Raw genomic sequence first — 22,749 nt, 5'->3', positions numbered from 1 at the left:
TGATTAAAGCAGTTCATGACTGGATTAATTTAGTTCATAAAAAATAAACTAAAGGATTTATGTAAGTGGGCTTCGGCTATAGCTTGAGCAACTTGTCCTGTGTCCACGTTTCGTCAGTGTTTGTGAACATTTCAATCAGTTATAACCAGATCCACAATTCTCACTAATTCAATTTTGTGAAATTAGGCGTGTTTTTAAGGTATAGCATGGGGTAAAGAATTGGATCCGGGAGAATTCCATATTTTTGCCATCGTAAGACGCTGACAGCTGCAGTGTTTACCAGACCTCACAAAATGCGGGATTAAATTCAAATCTTGACTCCCTATGAAAACACAATGACACTGGTCATCAGTTCAGTAAGGTAATGAAACATATGGCAACACTGTTTTACAGGTATCCAAATGGATACGGGTGAAAACACTTCACAGGTAGGCCTGTCTCGATCCACATGCATTGGATGCTGTATTGAGCTGGCTTTGTTCAATAGCGGGAGAGGAAATGCTATATCTTGAAAGAGCACCCGTCACCTGTAAACAGAGTGACATTTCAAACGATCGGCAACCAAAGAAGAAAACAAGTAATTAAAATAAGAAGAATAAAAAATATTTGGCGCCTGTAAAAACACAAATAAATTTCATTTGGGAGTCTGTTTGAAGGGTCGATTGCGTAATGTCAGAGACATAATATTGGCCCTATAGAATTAATAAGACAAAGTAATGTTAATTTCTATGTCCAACCACATTAAACTTATGAATTATCAGTTGGTAGAGTTTCCGCTTTTGAGCAATGAGATCCAGGTTCAGTCCAGTCAGCTATTTATATGAGTGACATAATACATAAACAAAGAATATCAAATGTAATTTAACGATAAATATTTTAATTAACACTTGTTAACATCAATCAAATAATATTAACCGAGAATAAAGTAAACTGTGGTATAATTCTCTGTAAACAGATAGTGAAGTTAATATATGTGTTTGGAGTTTCCATACACATTTCTAGAGGGTGATATGCTCCCCAGATTACACAGACATAAGTTGAAATCTTTAGGTGATATAAGACCAGCAGCAGAGACTGTGATGGGATGATTGTAATATTAGAGGGAGTGGGTGCCACGAACACGTAGTCAAAGCAGAACTTTCAATCAGAATTGACAAAGACGCCCTGCTCACACACACATTTCAGAAGAAGTGTCTTTTACAGAATTGAGTTTTACTGAAATATATTCAGTTTTTCTCTAGCTTATAGCATACTTTTGAGTTTTTAAAACTCTTTTCTGTATTATGAATCTCTGAACTGCCTTTTAATAGTAGTTGAGGTCAATGTTTGTGAACCCCTGACTGAGTTAACGATCACTATTTTATTAAAACAGGAATTAAAACACTCTGATCATTGCTCTTGAATAATTTTACACTTGTAAAGTGGGATGTCAAATATCTGTTTTAACTATGAAGCACATCGTTTAAAAAGCTATAACAGACAAATTTAACACATTGAAAATCCTTGACATAAGTACTGATTTGCTTCTAAATTACCAGAAAGTTGTCAAAAAGATGTAAGAGCAACACTTGCACCCGTTTTTAAAACGGCAGCTAAAATAACTTTCCTAATTTTTCTGGGGTATAATTCGAACCATCCCCTGTCAATCTCTCAGAGTTTTGTAAACGGAAATTCGTTCACTGATTAGCGCCTTCATTTTAAAGCTTATGCAAAAGGTTTTGTTACAAGACAAGAGATACAAGACATATACAGTAGACATGGTTCTCATCGGTTTCAGCATAGGGGCTTGCCATAATATGTCTGGAATACTGCGGATGTGACATTAACTAAGCCATGATCATTCATTTATGTACATGTAGCCCTGTAACATGTTTTTAAAATGTGACAATTATGAGTTTCTCTCCTTTCCTAATTGAACAGAATAGTAGACTTGTAGATCTTTTTTTTTTGAAACTAGCAAATATAAACTTGTACACTGTTTTGAAATATAGTGAAACTAAAGTCTTCAATACAAATTTACAGATGTACTGGCATGGCAGTTGGGTGTCATATTACAATGTGAGAACGAGGTTTGAACACATGAAACATGTAGTTTTGGAAACCTTGTTGTAGTGTTTTGCCTTAGTCCAACTGAACGTTCCTGAAAATAAACCTCTTCTGAAATGGGAGGACAGTTATGATTGTAACAAAGCAACATGTGCATGAGGTGTGACAAACTTCACTGGCATTTTATGGGAGTTCTACGACTGACATCTACCGATCAGACTATTATTGCTGAAATACATTTGTTAAATTTATATATGGGGCTGTGAATGGGCGGCATAGTTTCCTGGATAATGCAATCCTTGGACGACCTGAGCTTGATCACCTTAACAGTTATGTGTACGCCCGTTTGATTGAGGCCTGTACGTAAGTGTAGCCTTAAATTTAGACAAAGTTAACCATAGCTCAAAGCTAAACTGGACGTACTTTCATAATGCCCAGCTTCGGTTTAATCTATATCCACACGGACAATTTTGCTAAAAATAACAGCTGGAACCATACCTTACTTTTGGTATTCTCTAATTCCCTAATTCCCTGAAACGATATGTAAATATGTCAAAGTCAGCATCAAAGTCAGCATTGGTAAACCATCTGTCAACTTTAGTCGTCCAGTCATCCAGTCGTTTCAACTTCTGAATTGAACAACTCTAGTAAAAGTCCACCTTGTTTGAAATCTAAACTTTCAGCTGGTTGACGGGCCACGAAATTTAATGACAAAATTTTCATGGCTCATCAGTCAGCCGGAATTGCAAATTCCAAACATGGCGATGTTGGTTTGAGTTGTGACATTCAAAAATGTGAACGACTGGATATTATAGTTGAAGGTTGATTTTACCAGTGCTGGCTTTGAAATATACCTACATTTCAGCTGTTTTAGTGAATCAGGGGATACCAAAAATAAGGTAGGGTTCGAGGTGTTATTTTTAGTGAAATTGTCTGCATCAATCTAGATAAATTTCTACTGCGTCATCTTGTATTAAATTTCGTGGTGAAATGCTTAGTGTCGAACTACCTGGTCTTTTCTTCTATGTGGTTTTACCTTTGTGGGGAATTACACGCATGTGGCCTTTAACTGTCTACCTTGTGATACATGATTGTTGGTAACTTCCAAAATGCTTAACTCCTCGCACTCTGAGGGGAACGTATTGGTTCTGGTATATCATAAGTGAAATGTCAGGATTTTTCTTCACTAATAAAAGTGTTGTTTCAGAGGCTAGATATATCACTTTTGTTATTACATTTGTATATTTTACACCCAGAAGCCATTATATCAAAAAAGAAACATTATGGTTTATGACATATTCCAAACTGAACTCGGGGGGGATGTCCACATAATACAGATTGTCAACTTTAACTTTGCTATGTCAAGCAACAAGACACGACATTCACAAGTCTGTGATGGCACACAGCTAAAACATTCAACATAAAATGTTCTGTTGCAGAAAATCATCATATTGTCAAAATATAAGTAATAAATAGAATATTGCTGAGTGACCATAAATCATGCTCATGCAAAAGGTGGAGATGATAAGCCCATGTCTCATGGATTATCTGTCCCTCCTCTCACAAGAGCAATATTTATGATATTCGTCCTTCACTGTGCAATATCCTCTGAAACATGTATTATATTGTGACTGCTAATGGTCTGATAATGTTGTGAATTGCCTCCCTGAGGCTTGACATAGTGTGTGTGTTTGTGTTGATGCCGACAGGCCACGGCCATCATCTTGGATCGTCTGGACATCATTCTGGCTAAAACCCCTCAGGAGGAAATCAAGACCGAGGTGTTGCCCCTTGTCTTCAACACCCTGGATTCTAACTCCTTGCATGGACAGGTATTAATCATGACCTCAGCTGGGTGTGATAGGGTTACTATTCAGGATCACACGTTCATGTCACAATTGATCCAGCGCTACATTGTTTATAACATTGCGTAAATGACCTAAACTTTTGCTCCAAAAAGAGGCAACCAAAAGTTATTAAATGTTACTTTTGGGTAAGCCTGTAAGCTTGCATTTTTCCACTAGTATATCATCCTTCCTTCCAAACAAACGTCACAACACCTTTCTAAGGTGAAATTTTATTAGTCATTTAATTACCATATATGTATATATATTTGTGAATTACGGTCTTCTTATACCTCTAAGAGATCTAATATATACGGAGTATTGTCTAAAAAGAAATAATAACAAGGTTTTCTTCATATTAGTTTTCCAGTCTTTGCATAATAGTTGTTTATAAGTGCGCACACTTCTGCTCCAATCTTCTTTTTTGAAGATAAATTTCACTACGACAGGATATTTTAACCCCTTTTTTTAACTCTTTAACCTCCCCTTCAGCAATTTTACCTGTAACTGGCTCTAAGAGTTTTCGTCGATTTAGAATCTATTTTCACGCATCTTTTGGATTGGCAATTCTTGCAAGCAGACAAGGGAAAAATTGGAAGGCGGACAGCTAAGAACTCTCCGACTGATCCCACAGAACTATTTAAAAATAAAAATGACAACAACAGCTTAGTGGTTACCGGAGCCTGCTCCTTTAACCACTTAGCTGTTGTTGTCATTTTTGTATATGTGCTCTGAACAAATAGGGGCCAATTATCTCTGCCACATTGCTAAGATGGTCCATGGTGGAAGGAATACTGATGTGATCTGTGTGTAATAATCATGAGTAGCGGAGGCAAGCTTTTTTAAAGGTGTTTAAAGTAAAGTTTCAAGTAAAGAAATAAAGCTTTCTTCATGTGTTCCTTCCTAGGTATAGCTTGCAATTCAAGGGAGATAACTTTGCAATGTCATGTATATGTTGTAGGAAGCTGCGTTGAATGCCATAGGAATGATTCGTGATTATTTGGATGAAAATGTCATGAAGAAGATGGTTCTGCCTCGGGCCAAAAGTTTATTTTATAAATCTACAAATGTAAAGGTAAGCATGGTTTTAATGTGGCTATCATAGCAACCAACTTGATTAAATAGCTGTTTTAAGCAAATTTTCATTTCAAAATGTATATTTAGATTGGAATTAAAAAGGCATTTATTGACCTGCAAATAAAATAATAATGATATTGGGAAATCTTGTTAATGTTAGGTTTTTTTTTGGTTTTCAGATTCGTATTAATGCACTGTCTTGTATAGACAAGCTGTTGGACTCTCTAGACAAGATGATTATTCTAGATGAGGTGCTCCCATTTCTCACTGATATATCGTGTCAGGATGCTGACGTGGTCATGGCGGTTGTCAGTAAGTAGTTATAGTAAGGTGTCCTGCACATGTTATTACATACAGATTGAGGAGAGGCCCTTGGCTGAGTGGTTAAAGCGCCTACATGCCTTCTCAGACAAGGAATTTCAAGATTATCCTGCTTTCATTGTTCGTAAGCCTTTGGTGCACTTTAGCAGTAGATGGTGCTCTATTGTGTGGTTCAGCATGAGGTTTGCCTTGAGTCCTATTGCCTTTTACTGATGTAAAATGTGATAGAGTGTGTCAGTAATTTGCCAAAGGCTGGTGGTTTTGAACGTCCACATATCTGGCGACCATTGCATAAGTGAAAAGTTCTTCAGTCAGTCAAAGACTCATATCCACTGGTAACTGATTAGACTGCAGCTTTAAATCAGGCGTTTTTGGTGTTCTCTTTCGTGCACTCCAGTTTCCTCTCAGGGAAACCTGGCTGCCATTGAATGAAAAATTCTTGATTGCAGCATTAAACCCTAATCAAAACAAATCAATAATTGACTGCTTTCTGATCGGTTTTCTCCAGACTCTTGTCATCACATGTCTAACACTAAGTGATATATTGCTCAATGCAGCTTTAAAGATCAGTGACATAGCTTTAGTAATCTGTGACTGTGTTTGCTACAGGTATCTACAAACACATGCTGAGTGATAAGAAGTTTGGCCTGACCCACAACCTGATAGCCACCAAAGTTATGCCTCCCTTAATCCCCCACACTGTCAACCCAGGACTCAGTATGGAAAAGGTAACATTTGCCAGTCACTGATCAAGTATCATGGTCAGATGGACCAGAGAATCCCCACTGAATGTCCGGGAATTCAGACCAATCAGACACGATTTTATATCCCTTCTAAAGTCAAATTCATTTTAGCGATATGTCTAGAATTACTTTTTTTTGAGTGACAGATTGGAAGATTATTCTCCCATTTTAAAACACACAAATATTATACTAAAATGTGGCTTTTTTTTGATAATTATTCAAACACCTGTTACAACACTTTGCCTTTTTCATTGAAAATTCAGGAAGAACTGTATTCCCAGATGAAATTAATTTCATCTGGACCAGGTTTCATGCAGCCTACTTAGTGTTAAGTAGCTCTTATGTTGTCATGGTATTTAAGGGCGTAGCTAAAGTGTGCTTCATAAAGCCTAGGCCTTATCAGTAATTGATGTTGAGTTACTGACTTTGATAAAACCATGATTTACAATGGTGTGATTCTTTGCTAGTTCAGTGCATTAATGGAGGTGCTGCGTGAAATGTTGGAGAACATTGACAGGCAGCGGCGGAACAAAATGAAACAAGAGACAGAGTCAGCTCCCCTTCCCAGGTCAGTTACATCTATGATGAAATGGTTACCATGAATCCATGAAAACCTTAACTCAATTTACAGGCAAACTTTCTTCTGTCAAATTCACATTATGATGTTACGTCAGAGATAGTTTATATATTTCCATTCGGGTAAGTCTGGCATATTCATGTATGAAGAAATCAGCATGTCTGTTTATGTCAAAGAAATGGCTACATTGTGTGAATTTTTGGGGGGTATGAATAGTATATAAAGGATGACACTTGAAGAACTGCCTGTAACCAGCTGCTTTTATGTGGAATACTTGCACTCACAACATGATATCCTATATAGAATATAATTTTTGAAATGTGTATTTCATTCCATGAAAAAAAGTCCAGGGTTCACTTTAACAAAGCCTTATATTTCAGTTATGTGTTACAGTTCTCATAAATCATGTTGCCTTATTGTGCTGTTGGAAACAGTCAACATTTATATGAGAAACATGGGTTACAATTGGCTCTGTAAACTTGACACCCCCCCCCCCCACCTCACTAATGATTACATGTATCTAAATATGGATTTCAGAGGCTCTTTAAAGATGCGCCAAATTGGTTCCTGTCAACTGGAAGAAAAGATTTTGATGGATGAAAAACTAGGTCAGAGGAATTACCTGAGTGTGGATGATGCTCTGCAGAATGCTCACAAGAGCAGAACGGGTTGGTATACATGTAAAGTATCTCAGCTTTCTTACCTTCTGTTACTCTAGTTAGCTTTACTTGTAGAATCTCTCTGGTTTGAACGTCAATTTAAGTGCCTTTTCTAAATAGAATATGTTATAAATTTATAAATCAGAAAATTTTATCTAATGTTTTATCTATTGTAATAATAATGTATGAAGTTTTAATATTGAACCCTTCACATGTATTTGTTTCCAATTGGATTCTGACATTGGAATATAATGTATAAAATCAACTATTTGAATATTTTTGCCAATTGAAAGAATGGTAAATTTTAATGATTTTTCACTAATTTATTAAAATGTTAAAGTATTTTTATTCATATTTTCATATTCTGTCTGTACGTTTAAACTACAGTATGACATTGTTGTGGAATCTTTTTATTCTACCCAGTGGCTTATATAGATACAAATATGAAAACTTTTATGTGACACTCTTTAGATGTATCCATAGTTTTCTTTTTTAATTTTTCATTTATTAACTTTCCTTTAATTTGATAGCTTAATGCAGTTAGCATTGTTTTCAAAGCAGTCCATTACACAGTTCAGTCAGTTGTCCTCACAAGTGTAAATATCATATCTTTCATGCTTTGTCATTTACTTTATACATGTAGTTAGTTTACTTATAGTCTAGTTTATACTTTTGGCAGATAGAGTTCAGCAGATTAGAATTGAGCACCCAGTCCTGAATTTTCGCACTGTAGCTTTTTGGTTTTTTTTTGGGTGCATAGATATGAAATATATAGAAAACATTTTTGCCTCACTTGGTGTTCAACACTGAGAAGTTAAAGCAAGTAAACAGGACTGCTTGGTCAAGTGTCAGTGCAATGTGGGGTGTCATGTCTGGTGTCTACAGAATGATTCTCCAGTGGCGGCAGCACTTTGGCAGCATGGACTTGCCACAAGGATATACGTGCACATACCTAATGAGCTGTCGTCATATGACTGAAAAATTGTCAAGTACAACTTAAGACCACAAGCATACATACATATATACATACAACATTTTTGATAACACATCAAGACTGGCTTTAAACCAAAGCGATCTTTCTTGTGAAAAATACCAGCTTTGATGCTAACCAAGTCATAGCCCATGTTTTCATTGTGCATATCAGGTTATTTGGTATATTGGAAATTTGAGGTATTACATTAACTCACTTGTGAACTACATGTGATGATTTATCATGTTATTGGATATAAGTAGTCCTTCTGTGCTGTATTATATCTTGGGTGACAATATGATAAAAATTAGCATGGGTAATTGAGGTACTACTTAGTAACTTAGCTGACAGGTAAACCAGTGCCTATGTACCTTATATATTCTGGAAGCTTCCACTGGTACATATAACTGATGTAGGATTGAAGTTACCCTTTACTGACTCTCTGCGCAAAAATGCCTTATGTCTATAGATGTCAGTCCACTGGCAGTCACCTCTTCAGTCACCTGCCAGAAATTGAATTCTTGACCTCTTTCGCAAATCAACTTGGTTACACACACTTAATCGGTGATAATAGGTCACGGATCAGTTTCTTTAAATCAGAACTAGGTCAAAGTTGTAAGGATTTATCTGAAATACAGTATATTTTTTGTTACTCCCAATGTCTTATTTTCTGAAAATTTATAAACAATGTGCAGTGTTCTGCTTTGTTCTAAAAATATCTATTTTAGTATTCCATGCACTGTGAGACAGGCAATCATTCTTGTCCATTATTTTAAGCCAGTTTCGTATACGTCTATCATCGGTCTGCCCTGTGATATCTAGCTAATGTACATGCACAGGCTTGTTTTTAAAATTGTCGGTTTTCATGAGCTTGATCTAATTTATTTCAGCTCCAAGCACGCCTGAACTTCAGCAGCGTCCTAAACAGGTCAGCCCAAATTCTCAGCGAAAAAACCACAGTCTTCAGTCTCTGGGCTGCAGCTTGGTATGTTCATGGCATGGACTGGTAAATTCTGTAGTTTTTCTTTTTATTTCTTCCTTAGTTACAGTTTGCTTAGATATTTATACTTGCAAGGCCATTTTCACCTAAAAATTTAAGTACTTTTTGTTCTGTTAATTGTACATGCCATTGCTGTTTTGAGCTCCAGCCCATTCGACTCTTGATTTGTGGTGGTGTTCCATGGCAACCCTTTCTCAATTATAAATTCTGGTCAGTTGGTAAACTTTTTTTATGGCTCTGATTTAGGTTAACTACCTGACTGAGAGTCATTCTAAAAAGACGTTCAAAAGATGTGAGGAATTGTTATTTTTTTTGCATGAAAGGGTGGCCAATACTAGAGCATTTGTTATACAGGTGCCACCTTTTAAGGTATGAGTTTCCAGTACTGTAGTTCATTAATTATCTTTACATTCCTTTGTTAATGTTATCTTTGCTTGAATGCTAATTATTTATCTGCAGTTTTGATCTTGCCCGTTAGTGTTAATTGCTCCATGCTGACCTATTTAATATAATTTGAATTTTAATTGTTGATTCGTGTAGTTTAAGTTGAATTTTTTGTTCTTCTTTAATAGTTTGGAATATGATTGTGGAGTTACAATAGTGACAGTCATAGTGATATATTTAATTTGTAAATGAAGTAAAATTAATTTTACTTCCAGTGCCTTGATTGTTATTTTAATAAAGTTTGTTACTGTTAATGATGATGATAACTTTGTGTGAACAGTTCATTGAATTCTTTTAAATTGTGAGAAATTTATGGTTTCAAATTTGATGGGTTTCTTGATCTTATTGAGAATAAATTCATCGGCCAAAGAGGCTTTTTAGGTCACCTAGGAGAAATAGCGATGTTTGTTTTAATGCTGAGAATGTAGAATTGCATAAAATTTGTATGCAATTATTTAATCCCTATAGATAAGGTTTAGATGTGGTCAGAGTTTCAAGTATTCTGAATTCAACCCATCAACCGAAGAAGCCTCTGACCAGTTTTTTTATTGCGGGCCCTGTGAAGGTCTCAGCCAATTGTTCATGTGTCCTTCTCAGCCTTGGTTATGGTCATGGGTTTACACATGTGTTTCCTCCGACCATATAATGCTGATCACTGTCGTATAAGTGAAATATTCTTGATTGCGGCATAAAACACCAATCTCCTAAATAAATGAATGAAATTTGCAGGATACAGACAGGGAATTAGTAACGTTCCCATGATAACCTTGAAAAGCCCAAATTTGAAAGTAATTTTTTCAGGCTTCAGAATCCTGGAAAATTATGATGTTTTGTAGTTGGGCCTGAGAAAGTCTAGAAGATCTTTGAAATTGAGACTGCAGAATCAAACTGAGCTACTGTGTATAATATACATTCCTCTTGGAGAAGTTTGTTTTCTATCATACTTTTCTAATAGCAGCTTTTTGCATGTACATTTCCGTCCATGTTAAGACTAAAAGTTCAGTTTATGATGTCATGTTCCTTTCAGCTTGTATAAGTATAAAATATTTATTCCAAGTGGACTGAAAAGTTGGTATTTTGGTCCTGGAAAAGTCTTGAAAAAGAACGGAAATTGGAATTCTTTCAAATGTACAAACCCAGTTGTTGATACATGAACCTGTGCTCTGATTGTATGAGTAGCCTTAGTAATAACGGTTGGTTCATTGAAGACAGTTTGTGTTCACCAAGGTGTTGTGCACATATCTGTGCATCGCATGCAAAATTTTGTTAATTACTTGCAAAAAGTCTGTGGTTTAACCCATTTGCTCCTGTTTCCTCCACTCATAAAGCTGATCACCATTATATAGGTGAAAAAATTCTCGAGTGGCAGTTTGGCGTTAACTTGTTTTAGGTACCCTTATCATTATGCATTGTTATTTATGTGTTTGATTGGTGTTTTATGCTGTACTCAAGACTATGCCACGAGGGTGACCAGCATTATGATAGGAGGAAACAAGGTAGAGCCTGGGGAAACCAACGACCATTTGCAAGCGGCTCAAGTGTTCCAAGGCTTAGCTGTTCTGCTACTGTGGTGGACAATAAGGGATGAATGGAAAGTAGACATGGTTATCTGTGCAATGACACATTGTACATTCTATTTTAAGTGTTTTAGGATGAATTGCAAGCTACATGTAGGTTAGGCTTTAGTCTGCAGTGACACTCTCACACTGATACATGAAATGGAAGCTAGATAGGCTTTAATCTGACGTTCTCACATCAGTGGAAAACACCAAGGGTCAAAGGGTGGAAGTCAGTGAGTCTCTTTCGATGAAAGGCAAACTATAGATATGCTTTAATTAATGCGGTGGAATCCTCACAAGATGACACCATATAATTTAAATGTAAAATGCTTCACATAAATTACGCTTTAATTTGCATTTGCTCTCTCACACCGATGGCCATGTATGTGTTTTTGTATGGAATGTAAGCCAGATATGCTTTAGTCTGCAATAGCACCCTCACAACTGGACTTTTGAGTATGACATATGAAGATATAACATTCCAGACTATGGAAAACAACTCATTTATGCATTGATTCATGATGTGTTGGTGAATGAATTGTTCTAAATGGCATGGAAAAAGAGTAGAACCAAATTTTAATCAAGCAGTTAGAATGTCCCCTGTAAGTGTATAACACTGTTGTTGTTGTGAACCAGCTGAGATTTGTTTTAAAACAAAGAATTGCACTTACAAACTTACGACATGATCTATGAATGTCCAATACTCAGTGTTTTTGGGCTTGTTTTCTATCAAATGTGAAAACAATGTGTTAAATGTGAGTTACACAGGGGTACATCAACCTTGTAAATAACCTCTTGTATATACCTCGTCAGGCATCCTATTTTGTTTTACCTAAAGTCTTTCCAGGGTTCCCCTCCACTGAGGTCTACTTATGCCACACCTCATTGTCATACCTCAGACGTACCTCAAGTACACCTTGTTAGAATAAGGGATGCTTTATTCTACCTTAGGACTCTTACAGTGGTGAAGATAAAGTGTTTTTTGTGGTTGTTTGACTAATTTTATAACGCAGCGATGCATACTTTGACTTGCGGTAATACACTGGTTCACATTGTTCTTTAGGATGAAAAGTCGACCCTGGAGAGGCCAACAGAGGCGCTGCGTCGTTATAGCCTTGTTCCTCCAGGCCCAAGCACCCCAGGGATTGGCCTGATCCCGGATGACCGTCACGGAGGGGAGGTAACTGACCGGCCCAGACGGCCTAGTACTCAGAGTCTTGGGACAGGGTTATTTGGGGATGGCACTGACCGGCCTCGCCGGCCCAGTACTCATAGTCTCGGACCAGTGGTCATCCCAGTAAGTCACACATCATGCACGCTCAAGAACCCTGCTCCGCCCCACCCCCAAGTCCCGGGATATTTGTGATATTCACCCACCCCTCCCCGTCAAGCTCCTAGAATCCCTATATCTCTCTTTCTACCACTCTTTGGCTCCCTTCTTTCTCTGCCATCTGATATCCAAACACTTTGTGGAATGCGCCTTGCCAAATCTAATCTGTGTTGGCTACCAGCCCTCATGCTCTAGGCTTTTAAGTTGAAATGTGCTGGCTGTTGTCTTAAGACACAAGATCGTATGTTAAAAACATTGTTTTATTACCTGACTTGAATGCTGTAACCAGTGTGTTAATTAACCTGAGCTCTCCTCCTTTCTCTGCAGTAGCTGTTTTGCTAACTCCAAAGCTGGAACTATTTGAATGCTAAACTTTCTGACCTTCTCCAATCTGTCATAAGCAAATCAGTCTTTTGCATGAAATAGTAAATACCATTAGTGCACCTGGGTGTTTAACTCAGATAATTTATACTCAATGTTAATTGAGTTTGAATATTGTTCCTTCTTATCCTGCAGAGGAGAAAATTTCTTACCAGTTTAGGCATCTAAGAAAATCACAGCCTTTATATGAGCAGAATTTGTATTTGTCTTACTGTTTTTTACAGATCTGATATTCAGCAGCTGAGGTAATAAAAAAAAAAGGCCATGAGACATCATTAATTAACCTGTTGAATCTAATACTAACTCTCAGATGAGAAATCCATTGCTCTTAATGAATGCAATATACACATATAGTCCTTGCGCACAAGTTCACAGTAATCACTCTGCCTTGTGCTAAACTTCGTCACAGTCATTCAGCCCTGGATATCAGCTTGACCGCCATCTCTCTGCCTTTGCGATCAGTTTTACCATGATCACTCTGTCTTGCGTTCATCTTTATTGCAACCACTCTTCCGTACAATCAAGTTTACTTGATTGTAAATCTCTCTGCCCTTTGCTGCAGTCACAATCCACAATCACTGTACTTTTGTGATCCACTTAAGTGCAACCACACTCTCCGTGTGCTTAACTTAACTGCAATCACTGTGTCTTTGCAATCAACTTTATAACTGCATTCACTGAGTTATTGTGCTGTTCCTGATTGGAATCGGTCAGCCCTTGCAGTTATGTTCACCAGAATCACTAACTCCTTGCTGTGATGTTTACCAGTGTCATCCAACCCTTACACACATGTTCAGCAGAATCAATTCAACCCTTACACACATGTTCAGCAGAATCAATTCATCCTTGCACACATGGTCACCAATATTAGGCAGCTTTTGCACATGCGTTCATCTGAATCCGTCAGTATTTGCGCATATGCTCACCAGAATCAGTGACACCTTTCAAACGTCACAAGAATCAGGTAGCTCTTGTACACATGTTCACCAGGATAAGTCACCGCTTACCAATATCAGTCAGCTCTTGCATACATGTTCACCACAATCAGTCTGTCATTGCATGTCACATGATTCAGCTCTTGCACACATGTTCATGTCCATTAGAATCATTCAGCCCTTGCACACTTGTTCACCATAATCAGATAGCTCTTGCGAACATGTTCATCAGAATCAGCACATTATTTCATGTGTCTGAATCAGTCAGCCCTCACATGCATGTTCACCAAAATTAGTTCATCCTTGCATACGTGTTCATCAGAACCAGTGAGCCCTTACTCACATGTTCACCAGGATATGTCAGCTCTTGCATACATGTTTGTCAGAATCAGTTGGCCCTTTGCACACATTTTCACCGATGTAAAGTAAGCCCTTGCACAGATACATGTTCACCAGAATCAGTTAGCCCTTGAGCACATGCTGTCCGGAATCAGTCAACTTTTGCACACATTATCATGAGAAGATGGGAAGATAATTTAATACACACATTGTCACCAGAATCAGACCTGACCCATTTGTTTTTCAAGAATCAACCAGTTTTTGCACTCATGCTCTCAAGAATGAGTCAGCCCTTGCACACATGCTCTCAAGAATGAGTCAGCCCTTGCACACATGCTCTCAAGAATGAGTCAGCCCTTGCACACATGTTTTCAAGAATCAGCCATCCCATGCGCACATCATCTCAAGAATCAGCCAGACCTAGCTTGCTCTCATGTGCATCAGATTCATTATGCTCTTGGGCTCATATTTTCACTGTCATGTGGTGAGAGGGTTTCTGATACGACTTTCAAGCCCATTGACCCTTTTAGTTTTGACAAAAATCCATTCATTTTAGCTTTATAATTCAGTTTAATTACCTATTTAATGGTGCAATCAACTCTCTGAAATTTCTGGGTATCACTCTGATCTGAGACTGAACTGGAGACTGGGAGTTGAATTTTCAATTAAGTCAATTGAATGGTTCCAGGGACCTACATGTAGCTGGTTCAGTCAGTTTATGAGTGAGATTGATGTTTGAATGCAGCTCCTGCTGAATATGACATTGGTTATATCTCAGGTACTTGTGCGTTTGCCAAGTGGCTGCTTAAGGACGGTGGTTTTACTCCAAGCAAGCAGGTTTATGCACATTCACACGTGTACTCTTTGACCTCTGTGGTAGGGACAGGGAAACTCTCCTTCTTTAAGGGCTTTAATTGTGCTCAGTTTGTGGAATTAGGGGTCTGTTCTGTCAGTAGTGGTAACGTAATGCATCTCTATTAATGCCTTTGGCAGTATACGGTGAGAATTGACAGTTGTGTTGCAAATTTATGCATGGCACAACGTTGTTGTCTAGCGTGTGGTATATGTTTAGTAGTGGAACATTCACAGAACGCATATTGCATACTACGAATTGTGGCTTAATCACTGTTGTAGGGAGAAGTAAGCTATCACATTTGTTGTTTTATGATTTCAAGTCCTCATACTCATGGACATTGGACATTGTTTGATTTGCTGCAAATTTATAAAAAGCAGATTAAGAAAAATCTACAATGTACTAAACAAATCGAACATTGGATAAGTGGTCATAACATTTTGAACTATTAAACCAATCAAATGCAAGGTCATGTGATTCAGATTTTTGATAATGTAGCATTAGACTTCACTCTTGCTTTGGACTGCATTTTTTGGAAAACAAGATTGTCATTAATGCCATCTTTCATGCACATGCTTATTTTTTTTGCAAGTTCCACAGAAACGTTGCTTTCTTTGTAGTTTATGTAGCTTGTTAGTTTTCTTGATATCTGTTTGCCAAACTTTGTGCTGTATTCATTTATTCGGTGTTTTATGCCACACTCACTGGAAAGAATATTTCTCTGGTTTGATGGTGTGGAAGAAAGCAGGCAGAGGATCTGTGATGGGAAAACCCACCACACCTGTCCAGGTACCTGACAAACCTCCTTGTGTAAGGCTTCATTCGAGTCAGCATGAGCTGGGTTTTGTTTAGCCTGCTTCATTTGTCGTGGCTGGTGATGAAGCGAGGAGCAGTCTTAGATCACAGTTCTGTAGAAAAAGTGGTGTAGATAAACTATGGGCTTTAAAGGCAAAGAAAACAGTTATGAAAACGATACAACACTGTGCATAAAATAGTTCCATTTGTTTTTAGCTCACCTGTACATATATACAGATGTACATGTTGCTATTGCTGTACCCTGACTCCCAGAGCATCAGCAGCCAGTAACAGTAAAGGCAGTGTTAAACAAAAATGTTAGGGGTAGTATCTTAAAAAGTGCTGCATTTATTGAGTTCAGTTTTTGCAAACATGGGGGATGCTCCTTCATTAAGTCTCTGTGTGTGTGTTAAATATCGTAAATACATGTAGTGTATTTTCTATTAGAATTAATGTTGAAGAAATGTTAGTGGTGGTATCTCAAAAGTGCTGCATGTGTTGACATGGAGTTTTACCGGGGTATACAGCACACTGTCACAAGGGGAATGTTCCATCGCTGATGCTCTGAGTGTATATTAATAATCACAAATTACCAAATTCACTACTTCAGTACTGTATTCACTGAGCTGATCCTTTTTGCATTCATTTGTCTCCTACAGGCATGGCAGGTGAGCTCTTTGGAAGCTTTGCTACAAGATCTAATTTTAGACTTTGTTACATGTTGATGGGATTCCTCAGAATCAAGGTCCATTCGGTGAATGCATTCACAGATCTATATGTATATGCATTCTGAGTGATGAAATCCAACTGTCTCTGTGTGTTAAGGGTAGAATTCAAAGTTTCAAATTTATTTTACTATGTTGAAAAAGATGCTACAGACATAAATCAAATTATTTTTGTGGACAGTGTTTAATGGTCTTTCACCGGACATGCATTGCAGACTAGGGTTTTCTTTGCCTTTTACATTATTAATGGCTGTTTACCAACTTGTTCTTTACCAACTTGTTCTTTACCAACTTGTTCTTTACTGTTGTCTCCTGTCACAGCATAAGGCCTACTTATGCATCAGTTACAAGATCACTTAAACAATTAGTTTAATTTACAGTAAATTTACTGAAAGAATGTACATCTATCTCTCTGCACTCATGGCTGACCTAGGTATGCTACATTTGTTTCCTTCCTTCATTAAGAGTACAGTGGGATATTTTTTTGTATCATCTGGGATTCATTAAACCAGTTAAATCTGATAATACATGTAGGTCCTAGTGTAGGGTGTTCTTTGCAGTCATGCGAATGAGCAGGTGTAAATCAGGATGAGCAGGTGTAAATCAGGATGAGCAGGTGTAAATCAGGATGAGCAGGTGTAAATCAGGATGAGCAGGTGTAAAAGCATTACCAAAGTAGCGTGTTGAGTCTTCTCACAATGAAGCTTTGTTTAACATCAGTTTCATTCGTCTTCTTCTTGTAGCAATTTTATGTGGTAGAAAGTAGTGTCTGAACACATAATATACATGTACATCTAGCTATTTTACATTATTTGGAGTTGTTTGATTTTTTATAATTATGTAATTTCTATACTTTGTGGCATGGTTGCATATTTATTTATTTAGGAGAATATTAGTACAGGTATTTGGCTGCATGTAAATCAAGACGTCTAAAAATATGTTTATTTTTGACCACAGTACCAAGAGGTTCTTACATAAATTTTCCGTTGATATTTGGTTTGTAGAAATTTGTGACTTGTTTTCAATACTTTATCATTTTCAGAGCTGTGCATTAATTGTTATTATCTCCCCCAGCTAATGAGGGATGGTATATAGTGATTGCTTTTTCTGTCTGTCCATCCATCCCTCACAATTTTGTGCTGAGCATATGTCAGCTGTCATTTGGCATATTATTCTCAAGGTCACACAAAATGTGCAGTGCTGGTACATAACTCTGGTACCTTATGGCATATGTTTTGAAAACTCACACAAATTATGCAAGATAACCTGAATTAGTGCATTGTTGCATTATTTTTTCACATTCTGACGTTTTGAGTAGTGTACACCTTCCAGTTCGGCAAAAAATAGTTGTATCTAGGGTATGGTACATGTATAGCATGTACATATATAATACTCAAATTTGCACAGGTCGAGCAGTGTAACGCACTTGCCTGACAAGTACTGTAGCCTCCCACGGATGAGATCAAGGGTAGAATCCAGTTGACTCTGTATTCTCCCTGATTTTAGGTGGGTAGACCTGTTTCAGTGAAGCTTGCCAAGGAGCTTGAGTTCCCTTCAGGCTCTAGGTTTCTTCCCATCGTAGTTCACAGGCTGCTGTCATTTTAGCTGAACTATTGCAAGGTGTCCATGTGAGCAAACCCACCACATGTAACAGACTAACAAGTATTCTCTTTAAGTGATGAACATGTGTCAATATATGGCATCTCTTGCCATGCATTTGTCCATGTTGTCAATGGATCCATACCTCTGTGAAGTACCGGTATGGCGTTTCTGTTTTGTTTTGTTACATTTGTTCTCTTATGCATGTTGTGCATTTGCACACAAGTACTCATTTTCAAAAATATATTAATACAGCATGGGTATTGGTTGATTATGTTATATGTATATTTTTCAAAAGGAAAGTGGGGGACACACTCCTTGTTAGGATGACTGTACAAAGGGAAACTTAATAGGTTTCCACGATTCAGACTATTAAATTTACTGTTGCTACCTTAATTCCACAGGACCAGGAAAGGCGAACAAGTCGTGGAAGCATATTCGGGAGTTTAGTGCCCGACCCAAATCGCCGCCCCAGTTTTAGCAGTTTTGGCGAGAGTGTGGCGAACCTTGTAACCCCAGATCCAAACAGAAGACCAAGTTTTTCCAGTGTGGTAAGTACAACCTTTTGCCCCTCACAGCTGCCAATGGTGCCCTCTGTCTGTACTATGCATGTTTCCCACAATGAGCTCTTGAGATTCTTGATCTTTATGCAAATCTTTCAGTAGGGAAAGGATTTAGAACTTATCACTTGAGCTCACCAAAAAGGGACATATCTTCTAAACATTGCTTAGTTGTGTGTGACATTATGTCTAGAGGTTTGTCAAGTACTGGCTGTGGAACACCCTCATTTTGAAGAAGTAGTTTTGAAGTATGCTGTAAAGCATTTTAAAAGCTAGCCTATTAAGAGAACTTTTCACACGTTTGTGTTGAGCCTTCTGATTGGTGGTTTAATAATTTGTATGTATGAAATATATCTGGCATTAATTTTCTTTGTTAAAGTACATGTACGATGCCTGATTTTTGCTTATAGCTTTTGTCATGATTTATGTGCAGCATTGAGTTTTGACAATTACATTCACCCCTACGTCAGAGACTTATGATACTTGAAATATGTGACATTATAGACCTGGGAAATTTGTATCATGCAGGGTACACTGCTGTCAATGTCACGCATTAACTAAACATTTTTAAATTGGTATATATCATCTCTATACTCTTAATTGTTTAAATTGCCAGAGATTGTGAAAGTTAGGCAAAGATTCAATTTTCCCATCATTTGCATACAAAATTCATTATTAAGCAACATGCTTTTTTACTGAGTTATGGCAAACAAGGGCTGCTTTAACATTTTACATTAACATACATATATTCTTGTAACAAAAAGCTGTGTCTATATATAAATGATGTTATATTCATATCTATTTTGCTCTATGTTTTGCAGATGCAGTTTTTGTCCGGAAAGTGAGGATGAAATCATTTGAGGTCATACATTGTACACGAAACATCTGACATATCCATGGAGAAGCTGGATAAATACTGGAAACTGCATGAGCAATGTAATTGGCTTACACGGCAATTTTATTTTAACAGGACCCCAACAGGAGTTTCCTTTAGGCAACTTGATCTCTGCCAAAGAGCAAGCACTTTTCTGAAGCCTATATTGCTCAAATTAATAGATTTGCCAAAGAGCAATATCTGTTGGCTTCAGTCCAGACATTATTTGGAAAAGAAAATAACACCTTTAGTAGTTCACTCAGCATGCACATGGAGATTGCACCCTGGAAGATGTTTTGTCAAGTAGATGGTTCCAGGCCTCTGGAAAAGTATTTGGAGCATTAATGTTGACACGTACTTAAGACATTAAACCTACAGGAATTGTATGTAATGGCTTTTCACTGAGTAAGCCCTATTCTTGTGGCTTTCTATGCCAAATGGCTTAATTATCAGATAGTGGAGATGTTGAACTGAAATCCTATTTAACATGGGCAAGCATGTGATTCATAGTATATCCTTAAATGTTTCTCGACCTAAATCTAGCATGAGATCTGTATATAATCAGCACAAAAGATACAGCGCATTTTAAAGCACAATTTTCACGTTTTTAGTAAAAACACATTTTCAGCAGAACATTAAGTACAACTTTAGCTTAGAAGCCAATACACCCATATACAAGTATTAATAATGTGCTGAATAACATGTTTATGCATTAATTAGCTGTCTGACTTTATCTAGCTTAATGCAAAATGCGCAGGAGTATTCTTTTTGCGCTTAATATTTTCTACTGATGGTTCAAGTTGAAGATTATATAAGGGTTAATGATATATGTTTGTGAACAGTGGTGTAACTGCAGATCAATCAGAGATTTTTTTTTTTAGGAGAATCGTTTCATCCCTATTCTAATTCTAATCCTATTCCACCTCAGTAATGCATACAAGGTAGATCACCACTTTGGGAATAGGACACAAGTTATGAATGGCTTGACTTGTATTATAGAATCACATGCATTTTTATAGGGTGTTACAACCATCCATGCTTTTGTTACATCGTGTGAATGATTGTGGCTCACACTGTGGGTAGAGGTATCCTTGCGAGTAGAATGCATGGTTTGTACTCTTACTCTACTAGTATGTAGTCATGTTTATAAAAATATATAGGGGCTCCTTATTGGGCCAAGATTTGTAGACATGGAATATTTGTATTTATATGTATGATATTTTGCAAGAATAAATGGTGCACCGGATTATATATAGATGTACCTAAATGAGTCCCACCTCCCCCAAAATTATAGACATGAATGTATACTTCAAGTCCGATCCGGATTTCCAAAAGTCCTGTTTGTATTATTTTGATTTATCCATATCAGAGGTTCATCTATTTATTTGTTTACATTCTTTATCAGATGTATTTCGGTTTATTTGTTTGTGTGAACCTATATATACAGTCTTCCCTGTCACAATATTTTATTGCAAGGGTAAGGAACAATGGATAAAGCTACAATATAGTTTGGTATCTCTTAGGTAAATAATAAAAGTTGATTAGCACATGCACCGGCCTCTTTTGATCATTTAGATAAACAGATGCACAATGGCATCATCAGAAAAAATACTTGTGTTGAATTATAGTGTCTTGAATTGGGATAATTAGGGTTTATGGTTTTCCCCTAGTCAGTTGATCAGAAATCAGTGTTGATGTTCCATACAGAGGCAATAGGTAACACCTGCAAAGTGCTGGATTCCTCCCCGGTTGTGAGTAGGAAGGTCTGTCAGCAACCTGCAAATTGTCGTTGGTTTCCTGTCACCATATAATAAAGTGAATACCGCATGAAATACCAATCCAATAAACAGATAAATAATGTATAAAGTGTAGTGAGTGAAATGTTATTTTACGTTGTTGATACCTGTACCATACTTAACCAAATGCTATTTTCTGATCTACATGTGTAACATAGGCTAAGAAACACACTGAAAAGAAAAAGTGTAAGAAATTTGAGTGAGTTTGTCAATTATAAGGTCAACATTTTTGTCACATAAGAGGGAATGTTTTAACATATGTAAAATTTGTCTATTATGCCATATGGCTTAAATGAAGGTAAAGCATAAGCAGTATTACAATTTGCCTGAAGGTAATAGTTACAAAAGCAATATCTGTATTGCTAGATTGCTTTATACTTATTTACTTGATTGGGAATATTTATATTACATTATTACATTTCTGTACATGTATTAGTTATAAAATAGTGCCTGCTCTTATATGCATTGTCTTCAACCTGAAGGGTGGAGTATGGCGGCTGTTTCTGACAAGTTAGGGTGAAGGTGCTTTTGTGGTGTTCATTTCATATTTATATAAAACTTTAAAAATATTTTCAAAACTTCTTATTTTGAAACCTGAAATTTTGAAAACTTTAAAAATCATTTATAGGGGTTGAAATTGACATATAAAGCTTTGAAAATGACATCATTTAAAGCATGGAAAATTATTTTTTTTAATATTTGGTAATGCAGTGAAGATTAAGATTGTAAATCTTTACACTGTTAAGACTTTGTGAAAGCACTGGGAACCAGCCTTTATTCCTACAACACTAACATCATGTGCAGCATGTATTTATAGCACTGAAAATGAAAGAAAAGAAAATATTTTCAGTTCTGTAATTCTGTTGTTATTTTCAAAGCTTTAAAAGTCATGTTTAAAACTCTGTCACTTTGAAGCTTTTAAAAAATTATTTTGAGTAAAGAATAATTTTCAGTCCTTGAAATGCATGAAATAAATGCCACAATGAGCTCCCCGACAGCCGCCTCTTCACCCTTCACCTCACCTCACCTCACCTCACCTCACCTCTCTCATCACATTCCCCTCATCTCATTTCCCTCATCACATTCCCCTCATCTCATTTCCCTCATCTCACCCCAGCTCATGTGACAGCTCATGTGACAGCTCATTCCCAGGCCATGCACTATGTTGATACATAGGTGGTTTCAGTGTAACGATTACCTCAGTGACTCAGAAGAAAGCTTATGGTAGTGCTTTTTACCAACTTGGGATTGGTGTTCTGCACATTATCAGAGGTGCTCTGACAAAATTCAGCAATTTGGCCCCTGGGTTCTTTAGTTATTTC

General features: G+C 37.1%; 1 protein-coding gene across 1 annotated transcript in view; it reads left to right on the top strand.

Annotated features, from left to right (window-relative positions):
- LOC135471706 (SCY1-like protein 2) overlaps nt 1–20,820 on the top strand; it is a 47,130-nt gene extending 26,310 nt beyond the window's left edge. Inside the window, exons 10-19 of the mRNA XM_064751025.1 lie at nt 3,756–3,878; nt 4,852–4,965; nt 5,147–5,279; nt 5,898–6,016; nt 6,499–6,599; nt 7,146–7,276; nt 9,128–9,222; nt 12,304–12,537; nt 18,602–18,748; nt 19,579–20,820. Of these exons, the coding sequence (XP_064607095.1) occupies nt 3,756–3,878; nt 4,852–4,965; nt 5,147–5,279; nt 5,898–6,016; nt 6,499–6,599; nt 7,146–7,276; nt 9,128–9,222; nt 12,304–12,537; nt 18,602–18,748; nt 19,579–19,602 (1,221 nt within the window). The 3' untranslated portion in view covers nt 19,603–20,820. The remainder of the gene's footprint in view (nt 1–3,755; nt 3,879–4,851; nt 4,966–5,146; nt 5,280–5,897; nt 6,017–6,498; nt 6,600–7,145; nt 7,277–9,127; nt 9,223–12,303; nt 12,538–18,601; nt 18,749–19,578) is intronic.
- The last annotated feature ends 1,929 nt before the right edge of the window (nt 20,821–22,749 follow it).

This window comes from Liolophura sinensis, chromosome 7, assembly GCF_032854445.1.
Source record: "Liolophura sinensis isolate JHLJ2023 chromosome 7, CUHK_Ljap_v2, whole genome shotgun sequence".
In the NCBI taxonomy this organism is placed as follows: Eukaryota; Metazoa; Mollusca; class Polyplacophora; order Chitonida; family Chitonidae; genus Liolophura; species Liolophura sinensis.
The sequence above is the reverse complement of the archived record's forward strand: the minus strand, read 5'-3'. Positions and strand labels throughout refer to the sequence as shown.